The sequence below is a fragment of the Lissotriton helveticus genome, chromosome 10, assembly GCF_964261635.1.
Source record: "Lissotriton helveticus chromosome 10, aLisHel1.1, whole genome shotgun sequence".
NCBI lineage: Eukaryota > Metazoa > Chordata > Amphibia > Caudata > Salamandridae > Lissotriton > Lissotriton helveticus.
The window spans coordinates 594,459,080-594,475,952 of NC_136071.1; the positions used below are offsets into that span (position 1 = coordinate 594,459,080).

The following is a 16,873-nucleotide window of genomic DNA, read 5'->3' on the forward strand; positions in this document are numbered from 1 at the left end:
TATAATTATTTGGGTACATTGTGTACCTAAATAAATTATAAAGGCCGCCGCAACAGCCCAGTGCTGCCTGGCTGCCGTTTAAAGTGCAAGCGCTGGCTGCGCACCGCCGAGCACAGCCCCGTGCACCCCATTCCCGAAGCTCACGTCATCATGCAGGCGTGAGGTTAAAGTCTCACATTCGTGTGTCGCCCCAGTTTAACTCCCTGCCGCCAGTACAGTGATTTCTTGTCATTCATCAGGACCCTCTGCCAGATAGCACAAGTCCCGGACCGATCCTTCAAACGTGCAGTGTTTTTTTGCGGGGGAAGGGGTGGATTTTTTGAAACCTGTTGGAATGTGTCGACCGCCTGTGCCTCTCATGCCCTGCTGTGTCTCACCCGGGATAAGGCGTCTTTTCTTGGAGGTTCCTCGTCTCTCGGTCACTCTGAAAACCAAGGGCTGCCTGCCATTGAACACGCCTCACCCAGTGCTGCTATCGTGCTGCAAATGAAGTAAAACTAAAAGGTTTTCAGAACACACACACAGCGCTCTGATGAAATATGAAGGGTCATCAGCTACCATGCCAGAGAGTCAACCACCCTTCAAAAAAAGGGGTGTGCTCGGAGCAGGATGCTACCACATACATGTGGAATAGCTGACACAGGAACCTGACCCCGGAAGACTCCATCCATCAAGTGAGAGCCTCAATTATCTTAGATTTAATTATATCAGTTTATCTACAGTGTGAACGCATGAGCTAAGCAGTTCACGTCTGGTTTGTATCAACAACCTTGTGGCCAGTTCTATGGTCATGTGATTGCTGAAGTACTTCCACGTCTGTCCATGTACGCACTTCAGCAATATTATCACGAGACAATAGAACAGGCCTCTAGGTTGATGATGCAAACAGACGGAGGCATGAAGTGCTTCTTACCTCATGTGATCGTGCTGACAACAGAGCACTAGATGCTGACACTGCTGGGGTTGCATTCATCAGCGCTCCTGGGGGTGCATTTAAACAGGAAACTCATGAGCTTTTCTTCGAAAGTTGAGGCTTCAATGTGCAGAATATTCTAGTGCCCTCTAGAACACCAGGCAGCTGCAGATTGAAACCAAGACTGAATAATTGTGATAATTTATTCTAACTGAGAACGTGCGCTGGGGCCTCTCACATCTTGTTTGGGTCAGTCCGTCTCACAGTTCCCTTCCATTCCTGGTGCTTTTTGGAAGCAGTTTTAAGATGATCCTATAGTTTCTCATTGCTCAAATAGTTGTGATTTCTGATATTTATATGTTTCCCTTGTCTTCATATCTTTGATTTTGCTCGCGAGAAAGTGTCACTCATAATCATTGAATGTCACTCATAATTACATTGAAATTATGAAAATGTCACACATAAGCAATCTGAAACCTTGGCAGCTATGTCGATTTTGTCGGTTTTGAACTTTGTAAAGTTGAATCAAGCCAGCCCGATTCCTCGTAGGGATTTCCAACAGGGGGTCCAGTAATTGAATAAAGCCTCCTCCTGGCCTTATGATTTGTGGCAATTGTTAATGATTTTGAACTGGCTAGAACAGATGATTAAAGTGTACCTGGCGCATACCATGAGAGGGATGTTGATCGGTATGCGGGTTCCCCACCCAAGTGCCGCAAAATGCTTGCTTGGTTTAGATGGAGCAATGAGGATTCTTTTTCATGTTTCTGTTTTTGGAGAGCTTTAGCATAGTAGGGCTTCTTTGGGAAGGTGATTAGCATGCCCCATTCTTCTAGAATCTTCAGATTTTCACAAATGGTGTCAGACCCTGCAAAAGAAGACCTTGTTACTGCGGTAGCTTCCTTATGGCATGAGTTCAGATTGTATGAATTGAATAGCAGTGATATCATTGGAATTCGGATGGCAACATTTTGAGTGGGATGCTAACATTTTGGTTATGTTTCCATGATTCAGGATGTCACCATTGCCTTGTGGGGTGTATTGAGGATGCCATATTGTAGTTAACATCTTGAGTCTCTTGCAGAATGTTGTTGGGGGAAAGATCCACATTGATTAAAGATGGCAGTGTTGTTTGTCCTAGAGCCTGGGCATTACTTTCAGTGTAACTCATTCACAGAGTGATGCTGAGTCATGGAGAGAGGTGGATTCTAAATAGGGTTTGCAGACACTTAAACCAAGGATGAGGGCAGCCCCGGTGGGTGTCGCAGGACCCAGGTAAGGTTGTGAGAGGCAGGGGAGGAGGGGGGTTCTTGTAAATTTAACCAGATCAGCAAACCCAAAAACCAGTTCTCTACGATTGCAGCTTATGCCTAGAGGAGTAGGTCTTTGTGCCACAGAAGCTGGGCACATGATGGGGTAGGTGCCTTGAATATGACCAGAGGACAGGGGTCCTGCACCAGCTCTGATGTCATAAGTGAGAAGTCATGGATGGGGCACATAGGGGACAAGGGTCCAGCACAAGCTGTGATGTTATGGGTGCGATGTCACAAACAGGGTAGGTAGAACTGATGAAAATGTTGGGTTTCCTTCTGCTTTTCCTTCAGCGGCGTAGCAAGGTGGGGGCAATCCGCCCCAGGCGGCACTATTTTGGTGACGGGGGCTGTCTAGCCCTGGACCGTGTCATGTATGTGCATGTAACTTGCATAATCGAGGTAACTATACTACGTGTCTCTCAGACCTCTTTCAGGTGCTCGCCGCGCTTTTTCCCCAGCACCCCCCAGGGGGGCGGCAATCTGAAGGATAGCCCCGGGCGCCACAAGCTCTAGCTACACCTCTGCTCTTCTCCGGTTGCGGCTGTCGGTGTGGAGGTTGAGAGGCAGGGGTGGCGGCGACGTGGCTTCCCTGAGCATTTAGCTGTGGCTCTTCAGGGTTCCCGTAGACCTTCTACCCTCCGATCTTATGATCGTCGTTGGAGTAATTTCAGTCGTTGGTGTGCGGGGTTGGGCCTTTCCCCTTTGCTGTGTTCCTTGCAGACTGTGCTTCAATTATTGTGGGAAGGTTTCGAGAGGGGTTGGGCTGTGTCCACTTTGCGGGCTCAGTGGGCGGCTGTGAGGGCGTTTCGTTCCCCGTGGGGGACCCTGTCGGATGATGAGGACTTGGTTTCTCGTCTTCTCCGTGGGTTTTCCCTTTCTCGTCCTGTGTCCAGGCCTTCCTTTCCCTTGTGGGATTTGCCTTTGGTCCTTCGGGCTTTGCTGGATCCTCCTTTTGAGCCCTTGTCGGACGTGGACTTGAAGTTTGTTACCTTGAAGGTGGTGTTTCTGGTGGCCATCACCTCTGCTCGACGCCTTGGTGAGTTGGGGGCCTTGATGGCGCGTGAACCTTTCTTGTCCTTTTCGGAGGGTGGGGTGGTTCTTTGCCTTGATTCTGCTTTCGTGCCTAAGGTCGCTTCTCAGTTTCACCGGGCCCAGGTCTTGCCTGCTTTGGGCCCTGATTTTGATTCCCCGGGGGGTCCTTGTTGGTCCTTGCTGGATGTGTGCAGGGCTCTGCATGTGTATCTGGAGCACACTTCTGCCTTTCGTGTTTCGGATTCCCTTTTTGTCTCCTTCGGGGCTGCTTCCCGTGGCCGCAAGGCTTCCTCTGTCTCGATTGGTAGATGGCTGAAGCAGGTCATTTCTTTGGCCTACTCTCTTTCTGGTTCCCCTCCTCCGGTGGGTGTCCAGGGTCGTTCTACTAGAGGGGTGGCGGCGTCTTGGGCTGAGGTCCGGGGTGTTCCTCTCTCTGAGATTTGTAGGGCGGCCACTTGGGCTTCTCCCAATACTTTCATCCAGCATTATCGCCTTCCCAATTTGCAGGGCGTGGTGGGCGGTTTTGCTTTAGGGGTGTTGGGTTGTGCTCGCCCTTGATTTCTGTATTTCCAATAAATCTCTGGGTTTCTGTGCTGTCCTGGTGGTTTGTTGTGTTTTTTCTTGTGGATGAATGCCGGGTTGCTGGTATGTCTCACTTTTGGACGAAGGTGTCGAGGACGGTGGGACCTGGGGTAATGTCCTATTACGTATGGTAATCTTCATTACTCCGGGTCCCGTAGTCCTCGACACCTTCGTGACTTCCCTCCCTCCCTCCCTTTGTGTGCCGGCCTTCATCTTGGGCTTGGTATTTCAGAGGGAATGCTGGGACAGGTACCCTTTTGTACTCCCGGCGGGAGGGGGGGTTGGGGGTAAGTCCAGCATTCCTTCTTTCTTTTTTTCTTTCGGAAATAGAATTATCTCACTTGTGGACGAAGGTGTCGAGGACTACGGGACCCGGAGTAATGAAGATTACCATACGTAAAAGGACATTAATCCTTCTGACTAGACGACCCTGAACGGTCACTCCCCCCTTCCTTTTTTCCCCTCACTTTCCCTCCCTCCCTCCTGGTTTGTTGAAATTGCACTTTCTTATTTTTTGTGACTTTTCAATGCATCCTGTAATTGAGCACTATAATCTGCAATGTCAACTCTAGATTATCTGCTCTCGAAACGATATCAATAACACCATATGAGTGATGAACGATTTATATACATGGTCATTGGCCTGAGTATTGAGAAAAGACTGTCGCCAAACATTGTGCATGATTTCCATTGCAGTAACTCTGCATTACTGAAAATCTTGAATAAAGAGGATTTCAAATCCTGCAGAAAAAAGCAATGGGATTCGGAACAATAGAATATGTCGATTTTATTTAACATTCTTAAATACATTGTTCATAAAACAATAAGCAATGGTGAGGGTTGTGGATTTAGGTGATTCTGTGGTTGCAGCGTTTACTGCATATTTGTGGTTTTACTGCATTTGCCACATATTGTGCTGTACAATTCGCAAAATTTGCATTTTTTCTCACAAATTGTTTCTATTAAAAATGGATCCTAATAATTAAGGCAGATAATATTCCACGAAGATCTAAGATGCTAAACTAGCTTAAGTGCATTATGTGTGTGTTTGTATTTCTATAGCGCACTTCTACCCAGAGATCTCGTAGCGCTGTATTCATACCGCTGTGGAACCCATCCAGGCTTTCCTGTGAAATGTCCACTCCTGGGCACCCCCAAGGTGAAGCCAGGCACCCAAGCGCTGCTGGGGAAGTTGTGGAGATTAAGCAAGCTATTGCCCAGAGTCACAGAGTGTGACCCATGATTAGACTAGGCACCAAGGCGAGAATTATCATGTCTGGGGAAATTGAGTCCAAGAACCGCCAAGGCAGGAATTGAACCCTGGTCCCAGGACAGACCTCTGCTTCAGGGTCTGCCGCTCTAACCATTGAGCCACGCTTCTCCACTAGTATAATATAACCATACAAAATGGCTGCTTGTTACTCATTACGGCGCGTAATCCTAGTAGCCCTGTTAATGTTGAAGCTCTGCACAGTGTTTTTGTTGGGCAGGGCTTTCATTATGATGGTATCCATATTTTATAGACAACTATGAAATAGTTCCCATTTTTGTATGGCTCTCTGTGAAATATGTGTTTTTATATCTCTAGAATATGTGCAATAAAGGCAACAAAATATGACAACTTTTTTTTCGATTGATAGATGATCTTTGGTGAAATTAAGTCTGGCCTAAAGATACATGATTGTGTATGTTTATTTACTCTAAGCTTTAAACGGTATTGTTTTTACTTATACTGGTTGCTTGCTTACTTGTGTCTAGCCAAAGTTATACCTCTCTGATGAGCTCTAACTAGAGCAGGGGTTGATTTATTTATATATATTTCTGGTTGACTTGGATGATATTTTACTGACCCAAAGCTGTACATCCTGTGCCTGAAGTGGTAAAGGCTTTTGTAATGTTTCATCTGGAAGTGGATGGCACTAGTTAATCCTATACTTTAAGAATTTGCTGTAAAAATGCAAAGGCTTTGTCACTCTTTAGCTCGACATGGATGGCACTCTGCTAATACAATGCTTAAAAACAGAGATTTGAGGTGAGCAGATTCAGAGTGTCAGTGGTGATGCAGTGTGCTCCATATACAGGAGCTGCTGTCCACCTAAACTTGGGAACTACCCATTATATATATTCATTGAAAATACAAGGATTAAGGTGATGTTATTGTTAAATATGGTAAAAAGATCGTAACCTAATTAAAAAAGGTTAAATTAAGATTATAAATAGATGTTCAAATGAGAAGTAACCTAAGGTTTTAAAACCAAAAAAACACTAAAATTCACCAGTTATAGTTTAGTGAACTAACTATAACTTCAACCCCTATCATGCACTGCTTATGACAAAGCATATTACATCTCTCATGACAACACATGACATAATTAAATACATCACTGATGGCATCGCAAATGCTTTTTTTTTAAACTACTTTTTTTGGTTTTGCACACTTTGTGATACAGTAGTGTCGTGTCCTAACAGGATGTGGTGTCCGGTGACCTGGTCACCTTCCTCATGACCCACAGTGTCCTCCTGTTCTATCGTCCTGTCTGTCGGGTCACGACAAGTAGGTACATGAATTACCCATGGTAGGCACATAGTATGGCATGTCATATATAATATATTCAACAGGGTAACATGGGCACACACGAGGGCAAAGTGGATAAAGCAGCATGCGTAGCCACTGCCAGCAGGCCATGGGCTGTGTGAACTTAAGGAGTAGTGTACCTCAAATGCATTTTGAGGAAAGTTCTAACTTTTTGCCAAATATGGTGTTTTCTCGCTTAGCCTTTTTTTCTGTAATGGAGAGCAAAGTTTCCTATGGGAATTTACACCGGGAATCGCACTTTTTGGACCTGCCCTTTTTCTTCTTTGCCCCTGCTTGAAAGACCGGTGTAAAACTTTTCATGCAGGATCCTCCATGGATGAACATTTCTTTTGTTGTGCACTTATGGTTACCAAACAAATTTTAAAAACCACAGAAATTCTGTGGTTATTGTTCGGTAAGCAAAACATAACTTGCGTCACAGTCATGTCATGCTTATGACCTCCCATATTACATCACCCATTGTTTAGCTTATTAATGAAGCTGTTCAACAAAGCTGTGCCAAACCTTCCCATAAAGGTATATCCATATAGGGCTCCCCGGGTCAAGTTTCAAGCATATCCATCCAATGGGAGGCAGAAAAAGGTGAGCTCCAAAAGTTACATTTCCCATTTTAAATTACATTGGATTTTTTTGCCCTTAGATTGAAATTTGCATGTAAGTGGAACTTTACTCAAGGAAGTACCTTTTCTTGGTTTTGTCTGAATCCATTCAGCAGTTTTTGAGAAATTAGCATTTAAAAAGTGGTCTGATTTGACATGAAGTGATTAAATCTGAGAGCTCTATTGAAAGTTTGAAATGTGTAATTTAATTTATCTAGAAAATTAGCACTATTTATTTTCATTTCAACTACATGATTTTAGCAGGTGCTTAGAATGATTAGGTTACTCTTGGAATTGTTAAATGTGTGCACATTAGTCAGGAGGGCTTTTTAAAAAAAAGAAATTGTAATAACTCTTGGCATCATTTGGGGTATGTACATGAACTTTAGCAGACATTTAGCATGCTTAGTCTCTGCTTACACAGAATTGTATGTCCAGCTGCATATGGGGCAACTAAATTAAAAAGGGGGGCAATAACGATTTCGTTTGCTAATAGCTTTGGTGCTCTTCAATGAATATGCATGAAATTTGGCAGACTATTAGCATGGTAAACCCTTTGCAGGAATCTTACGTTTCATAGAGTTCCCACAAGGACGGCCATAGACAAATGGGAAGCAAACCAAAGCACCTTAAATAAAACTTTTATTTCCACTAGCAAAACAATGCTCAACAAATATTTCTGCAATAGAGGAGAGTTTCTGAGATTTGACTGTGAAAATGGTATTGCTGGTTGACTGGGTGTGAACCTCAGTCAATCAAGAACCACAATCCCTTGCAGGGTGAACCACTAAATTTCACTAAATAAACCTGTGCTTAACCCTGGGTAGCTTGGCACATAAGCAGTCAGGATTAATACTACTGGCCCACTCTCCTGATGGACTTGCATCGGGCGCTGGGGAGAACAACGGATGCTCAATAGAAACAGGGGCCAAATGATCCAATCCAGCACCCAAATAAGGAAAAGCCGGAAATCAAATGGAAGCCCCAATATACCCCAAATGCAAGCCGAGGGGGAAAAGCGTCGCAAGGCTCTGCAATTGGATCCCTTCGAGCTGCCTACAAGAAACGTGTATGGGAGCAACGTGCTAAGCAAATTGAGGATGCCTGGCTTTAAATTTTCTCTCTTCTTAAAGAAAAAAATCCAGCATCATTTTGGAAATATATTAACCAAGTCAGCAATAGTGGTCAGTCCAAGGAGAATGGAGTACCTGAGAATGTTTGGGTGAATGACATCAATCAGCTCTACAATAGTGGGATAGAGGAGCTGTAAGCCCTCTACTCACCTCAAGCTCCAAATCAGGTAAACATCCAGGGCCCCCGGCATCTCTGAAGCCAAAGTGATCAAGATCATCAGTCATATGAGGAATGATGGCGCGCCAGGTCCAAATGGAATACCAGCTACAGGTTTTTAAATCGAATCGATCTTTCTGGGCAGAGCTCCTTACACCGCTCCTTAAACAGGCCTTTCTTACAGCTACAATTCCATTTACCTGGCAGGGCTCAATATTACATCCACTTTATAAAAAGAGTAACCGCTCAGATCCAGCCAATTAAAGGCTAATACCTTTATTGGACATCAAAGCGAAGGCCTATGTTCACGTCTTGTTGGCAGAACTCGAAAAATGGGTTACAGAAAACAGCATCCTCCTCCGCACTCAGTCAGGCTTCAGATCAGGATGTTCCACAACAGACAATATAATAGCAATGTCCCACCTGTCTTGGAGAGCCACTTTGCCCAATCATCTACCTCTATTCTGCTGTTTTGTGGACTACAGTGCAGCATTCGATAGAGTCAACTGAGGGACGTTACGGAACAAATTAAATTCCTAGAGGATACAATCGGCACTCCTCTCTGCACTAATGTCACTGCATCAGAAAACTTGGGTGAGGATTAAAACAAGTGCCACAACTGTATCTGCAAAAATTATAACAAAACATGGTCTGAAGCAAGGCTGTGTACTAGCCCCTCTACTATTTAATCTTTATACCGCCGACTTGTCTAAAGAACTGGCAGGCTCATCTCTGGTAGCTTCAAAATTGGGTGGTATACGATTACAGATTATACAATATGCTGACTACATCATTATTATGGACCATACAAAAAAGAGGTCTACAAAGAGCGCTTATTGCCCTTAATACATACAACACAAAAAACAATCTTCTGATGAATGAGTCAAAAACTAAAGTTGTGATTTTTGGGAAACATCAAAAAAAGAAAATGTTGTCTTGGCGAGTAGGTGATCTACATATAGCGACCTGCACTAGATATAATTATCTAGGAGTTTGGTTTAATGAAAGAGGACATCAAATAGCCCATCTCAAACACCTTCGGCCCAAGGGAGCAGGGGTCATACATAGTTTGAGGCGCTTGAATCGGCATTTACACAGTCCCACAGCCAAACCAATCCTGAGGGTCCTACGAGCCAAACTACTTCCGGCAGCGTACTATGGTCACCTAGCTTTCTCTGGTAAAATGGACTCATTTTTTGTGAACTACCAAATATTGGCCTATGAAAAAATATTTTCGGCTCTCCAGCATGCAAGGAGGGCAAGGTTGAGACTTGAGCTGGGCCTGGAAAGTGCAGATCTTCACTGTTTAGGAGACCTAATTAAATTCTATATTTACACTTTGCGTGCACCAGCTCAATCCATGAAAGAACAATTGCAATCGGTATTCACGGACGAACTCTCTCCCTGGCACAGACAGCTGCACCTGGCCACTTCCACATTGAAGATTGAAATCTCAAGCCTTTCTAATTCAATCATTCCCCTGTCAATGTGAAAAAAACGATAAAATGTCAAATCACTTTAGTGTCATTCGAGAGAGACATTGCTCGACTTCCCAAAAAACCACTCCTTACAGCTCTTGATGCTTCGTATGTTAGGGGAACCTCAGACATATTTTAATTACTCTCTCCAATCACAGGCTCATAATAAAATTATTTATATGAGGCTGTTAGCCCTTCCAATGTATGATTTTAAGCACCTGTGGGCTCGGAGGAATGGTCGGTTAACTTGTTGACTCTGCAATTATCCACATGAGTTCTGGTTACATCTGCTATGTTGTTGCCCCCATCTTGCCAATGAATGTCGACGTCTACTGGTCCAATTCTATCGGGAAAAACTACTGAGACATTGCAGGGAAGCATCTGATTTGTGCTTCAGTAATAATTCAGCCCAAGTTCTAGCAAGGGCTGGGAAGTTTGTTAACATTATTTTAACTGCACTGCATAATGCCCAGCACTAAGAGAAGACAAACATAAACGAACGTTAATGAAAGTTAACACTCAGTAACATGCATTGTGACATTTTGTTATTGTCTTTCATATTATATACTCCACCTTTTGGACTAATCAGCTAATTGGGATATATTGCCATCAACTTGAAATGCTGCTTTTGGAATTGACTTTTTTAATATTGTCAGATTTTATAAATATGTATACAATTTTTAATCTTTGAAATGTTGTTAAGTATTACTATGAAGTTTGTATGTTATGGTTTCAATTAACTGTATAATAAATACAATATATGATATGATATACAGGCAATCTGTAAAGTATTTGTGCAGCACACAAACAGTAATAAAGTGAAAACATAACACCAGAAAAACTCTAAACCAGTTTAGAAAAATAGATTACATTTTAATAAATTATTTGACTCGAAAAAACAAAACTCCAATAAGTAGAACTAGACATATTGAGTTTAGAAGAATTAAATGAAGCCACCGCCATAAAGCACTAAGTGCCAACAAGGGATATCTGGTCACACTAGACCGAGACAAAGTCAAAGGTTCAGGCCAACTGCAATGGAACACAGGCCAGCTAAGGGGACCAGGATGGGCCCTTTGAACAAAACTACCTCAGTCCAGGCTGTGTCAACGTAGAAGATTATGTCGACATATGGTGTTGAGGAGGGCAGAGGGGGCAATGTGCCGATGTCGATCCATGCATTTCACAGCAATGCGCTGGTCCTGGTGGTGCACCAGTGACAATGTGTCAGTTCCGATGCAATGAAAAGTTTTTTGCTTTGGCGTTGAAGCTGTCATTAAGGGAGGTGTGAGGACTTTACTTTAATAACGGTGCACAGTGGTGGTTCAGAAGGCGGGGCGGAGGCTCCAAGCCATACAGATGCAGTGATGAGTCGATTCTGATCCATTCAAACATGGGTGATGTGCTAGTTCAGATCCGTGCAGTGGCAAACATACGTCAGTGCTAAGCACATAGAAGTGGTGAAGAACCGGTTCCTCTCTGCAGCAGCGGTGACATCTTGAGAAAGCACCTTAGGCCCACTTCCAAGGGTCGCTGACTGGGGTGGCAGAATTTGTCTGGGGAGACTCACAGATGGCAGAGCCCAGGTGGAGAAGCGGGATAGTTGGAAGTCTGTTATGGCCCAGAGACTTCAGATCATAAGGCTAGCCCTTGGAGTCACTCTGGGGGTCAAGTGATGCACGCCCAGTCCTTCTCACCCAGACCAGAAGGGCACCGGCAGCAGGTCAGCACAGCAAGAAAGCAGTTCTTCAAGAGCAGCAGTTCAGCAGAGTTTCAGTCCTTAAGCAGAACAGCAGTTCTTATTCCAAGCAGAGTATCCACAGGTCCAGAAGTGTACTGAAGTGGTAGGATCAAAGGCCAGTTCTTATACCAACTGGTGCCTTTGATGAGGGGGGGGTCTTCAATGAAGGGTCTTAGAAGTGCACAGAGGTCCTCTCTTCCTGACCTGGCTCCAAATTCACTACATGGAGGTATGCAGTCCTTTGTGTGGAAACAGGACACATCCTATTCAGGTGTAAGAGTGAGGCTGTGCTGAGCTGCTCCCTTCCATCTTCCCATGATGGCAAATCAAATCACACCCAAGCTCCCAATATATGTGGCTGTCTAGGGGAAATACAGATCTACCTCCTTCCAATTGGAAACTACAGATTGTTTGATGTAATAAGGAATCCCCAATGTTAATTTGTGGAAGGGGTAGGCCTCACAGTAGTGAAAAATGGTTTTGGAAGCTTTTCACCACCAGCAAATGTAAAACTCAAAAGTACGGGTCCAACCTTTTTATTACAGAGCACCCTGCCCTATGGGCTACCTGGGACCCACCTAAGATTTGACCTTTATATAATAAAAGTGAAGTTTAAGGCTTGACAAGGGGTTTTAAATAGCAAGTTGACATGGCAGTGTAAACTGCACAAAAAGGCTCTGCGGTGATAGGCAGAGACAAGTTTAAGGGGCAACTTAAGTGGGTGGCACAATCAGTGCTGCAGGCCCACTTGTTGAGCAAGCAAAAAGTTTGGAGGAAGGCTACCTTAAGGCTGACCAGTCTTACCGAGACTGACAAGCAAGACTAGGCAAGAAAAAGGCATGTTTCTCAGAGACTGTGCACTCACCAGATCTTCCTCATCTTTTCCTGAAAACATCAGGTAAACTCCTCTTTTAAGAGGGTCACAAAGGATGTGTTTTGGAGGTAAATCTGGTGCCAGAGAGCTTGTGTTCAAAGAGCAGATGATGGACGGAATGCTGAACCAATTAAACCTTCACCCCCAGTCAAAGATCTGGGTTAAATCCATTGGTTTTTTTGCATGCCACAACATTCCAGTTTGGACCCAGCCATATGCAAATCAGTCTTGACCCTGTTCCCCAAGGGGACAGTCCAGCCTGAAAGGCCAGGTCCTCCATGGACCAGAAACAAGCATCCTGGGACCGGTTTTGAGTTTTCACCCCTCTTCAGCAAAGCTAGCTTGAATCTGGTGGCACAGCAAGCACAGGAGCCACGTCTGGGCATACCCTTCCCACTCAGGGCGGCAAATGTAAAAAGAACAGATGATGGACCAATCAAACAATCTCTCAGTCACCGTTCTGGGTTAAATCCATTGCTTTTTTTTGCATACCACACTATTCCAGTTTGGACCCAGCCATATGCAAATCAGTCTTGACCTTTTTCCCCATGGGAACTGTACAGCCTGAACTGCCAGGCCAGGTCCTCCTGAAGTACCAAAAATTATGTTACAACCCCAATAGAACCATACTTACAGATAGCCCCAATACCAATTACCAATAATCAGTCAGTTGGCAGTGTATAAGGTCCAATCGTTTATTATGACAAACAAACTCTGCCAGAGGAACGCCTTGCGACCTAACCCATGAGATCCACCAAGAAGACTGCTGGCACATTATCAGCAAATCACATATATACCGTTACATTTCGAATCCGCTACCCAAGATGGAAAAGTACAGGCTGGTACAGGTTGGTGCAAAGGAAAGACCATATATGGAACACAAAACCTCCTCAGTATAGTTCAGCTCATTATAGCAAGGTCGAGAGGGTGACTCCCTTCTACTAACTCCGAGAGAGTCCGCACAGCGCTCCCCTGGAATGCGCTTACCCAACCTACCCCCACCTATAACCTTGACAGGCCTAACATGCAGAAGCAGCAGGTTGCTACAGTTGTACTATTTCACAAGGGAACAGGTTTTGGCTATGTAAAGGGAAGGGTTTTGTTAGTGCTGGGAGCGGACTAGGCCACAAAATGGCGCTGGTCGGGTCAAGCTGTCTCTGTGTATGATCAGAAAAACGTGCAACGAAGTATACATGAATCCCTAAGCGGTTATGTATGCAGGCTTATTAATGTTCGATTTCTCTATATTTGCATAATAGCTACACCACGCTAATTATTAGTAATGACTACATGTTTACCAGGCCCAGATCGAATTCTGGTTCCTCACTCCCTGAACCAGAAACAAGCATCATGGAAACCTGTGCCAGCCACACACGGTTGAGGGACCTTAAAACCTTAAACTCACAATGCTGAATTTGTGTAATTCCAGCCTAATGGTTAATTCAAAATAAATGTTATAGTTTTGAATTCAACCTGTAAAACTACATAAAGGACTGGTAGTTTTGATTTATAATTGTGCCATATCTTCTTTTTCCATACTTGACTAAGATAATCAATGTACTTCTCTTTGGACATGCAAAGTAAGTGGTAAAATAGGCATGTAGAGAGTTTGTGTTCTCTCTAAAGGAGATTCAAATCTGACTGTGTTCCAGTTTTGTCTGTTCTTATTTTGACTGAGCATAGCACAAAGATGATGTCTTTTTATTTTATTTCTAGTTATGTTTTGTGGCCTGTCTGGGTACTCAGACTTCCTAAAATCTAAGTGGCTGAAGCAAATTCTGGCTTGGCAAGAACCGGATACTGGGTGCTTTGGAAAAACAGGTAATGGTGGAAAATCAATTCTTTCTTTAAAAAATACATCAACTAGAAAATACCAAAGGGGTATCACTGGAAATTCATTCAGCACTAACATCACTGATGATAGGTTAAAATCATAATGGTAGCTAGACTTGGGGCTAACATCAACTACTGCCATCATCTATATCATCAAATCCACTTATAAATGTTAGTATGCTGCGGTCCTAGTTTAGAGAATGATGCAATCTCAGCACCTCAAAAATTGTGGCGCTATGGCAGAGAGCACCAGGGTAAAATAAGCCCAATATTTAGTGCAGGTGGGAAAAGGAAAACAGAATTCCCAAAAGCACTAAATTGTGTTGGGGTAAAAGTGCACCAAGTGGCCCTGATGGCCGGCCAAACACCCATGCGCACTTTAGGGAGTGCAAACCACGCCTCCCCTCCCCTGCTCTGTCAGCAGAGCAGCCTCACCCCACCTGACAAAGCTGACATGCCTGCAACAGGAAAATATAAAATGATAATAACTTTCAGTTATAAACAATTTATTTTTACTTGCACTCCTGAAAAGCAGTGGGGCAACGCTCCTTCACCTTAGCCGAGGCGCCGGCATTGCCCAAAATCCCCAACCCCCTTGTTGTAATACATTTAATTCTTATGGATCCCAAGAATCATGACTATGTCTTTTAGCTTAATTTTCCATACTGTGTTTTCCTGTTCCTTTGTCAGTATCTTTTATTTCCTGAGTCAGCATCTGTCTCCCAGACCTAATGTCTGTGTCTGCTTTTCACCACCCTTTATATGGGTCTCTCAAACCTTGAGTTCCTTTATATAGTGTTGCGCCAGTTAGTCTGAATTTGTTTCCCTGCTTCGTTGTCTCTGTGCCCTGCATTTATGCCCTTGAGTATATGCTTTTTGTTCTCTGGTCTAGTATATGTGTGCCTGGTCCATTGCCCTACTGTGAGTGTCTCACTGTTCGAATATGCATGTCAATGTCTACTTTCTCAGTGATCCTGAATCCCTTTCCCAACGTCCAAGTCATTCAATCCCTTCTCAGAGACCTTGTTTTCATGTCTACAGTAATGTTCATGTCCAGGTCTGTCACAATGGAAATGGTTAAACAGGAGCATCATGACCCAGCCTCTTCCCCCTCGCTGCCCATGCAGCAAAACAATGTATTAATTTTTAAAACAAGTCTGACATAAAAAATGACATTGTTTTGACTGAGATAATCATGCTGCGTACATGCTCTTTCCACTACATAGTTTCCGATGATGTGAATTCTCTTTTGTTAGAGAACGTTATATGTGTCTGACTTGACAACGTAGGAGTCTGCATGACCTATTGTTACAAATTCTGCACAGTATACAAAGCGTGAGCTTTAGCTCCAGCTGCGACATTTACAAAGCTATCACAACCATCACTCTCAATTATCATACAAACAAGCATACCATCTCTGTTGGATCTCTGCACATGGGTAGCCAGGACACCACCAGACTGTAGTGCAAAAAAGAAACATTTAGACAGTAGGCCTTTTCCATCTATGATCCCAGAATCTGGAACAACATCCCTGTGTCCATCATGACTGCGCCAACAATGCTGTAATATAGCAAAGAGTTGAAGACGCACCTCTTGAAAAAATACTGCATCACAATGCAGTAACCATCCACAGCCCATCTTCCTCTCCTCTGACTTTATGCTTGTCTTTGACCATGTGCGGTATTTCTCTACCTTTAGGCTATATTTGTGCTGTAGCAATATCATACATATACACATATACATATTTGTTAATCAGGAATCAGATTTGAGTCACACATATATGAAGACATATAATATTACACACACATACACATAGGGTACTTAGTCCAGAAGCCTGAAACAACTCAAGCACTGGCAAAGCCAATATGTCCTGATTTAATGTGATAGCACATGTAGACACAGGCATATACAACAACTTAGAATATGTTGTTTATGGAACCTGAAAAAAAGAAAGGATAGTTCATTGGACTTGACCAAGACCTCAAATATTGTGGACATGCTTGTCTGCGTCGCTGTGCTTTTTGGTACTGTGCACATATCTTTAAGTAGGTGTCCATGATCATATCACATTTATCTCTATCCCATTCTGTGTCTATCTACTCCAGTGTCTCTGACTGTGCCTATATTCTTCAGAGTCAATGCCTCCCTGCCCTTGGCCCTCTGTCTCTGTTTTGTGCTGTAATAGAGGTGTCCACATCTCCCTACCCCAGGGTCAATGCCTGTATTTCTTTAACCAGCATTGATTATTCCTTCCACAGTGTCCTTGTTAAATTCATGCTTTGCAAGCAAGAATGCTTACATGAAGATACATTATAAAAAATAGTACTCTTGACATGATAGTACATAGAACAGATCAGTCATATTTTTGAACCCATCTATCCTTTGTGGCCTGGTGGTACACTGGACGTATAGCAGAAATATATCAAATGGAGGAGGGACTAATGTTTTCACCAACCCACCCTGAATGTAGAGGGCCTTGTGAATACACTCCTCAATGATATTTCAAGTTGTCATGGTTCCCACCGACTCTCCGGGAGAAATGTTGGTGCCCCAAGCACATATTTCAAGGTATGGACTAACTAAATGTGGGTCTATGTCTGGGCAAAGTTTGTCCTCAGAGTA

General features: G+C 43.6%; 1 protein-coding gene across 1 annotated transcript in view; it reads left to right on the plus strand.

Annotated features, from left to right (window-relative positions):
* LOC144785418 (UPF0764 protein C16orf89 homolog) overlaps positions 1-16,873 on the plus strand; it is a 793,662-nt gene that overhangs the window by 723,878 nt on the left and 52,911 nt on the right. The window contains exon 6 of the mRNA XM_078664337.1: positions 14,135-14,239. Within this exon, the coding sequence (XP_078520463.1) occupies positions 14,135-14,239 (105 nt within the window). The remainder of the gene's footprint in view (positions 1-14,134; positions 14,240-16,873) is intronic.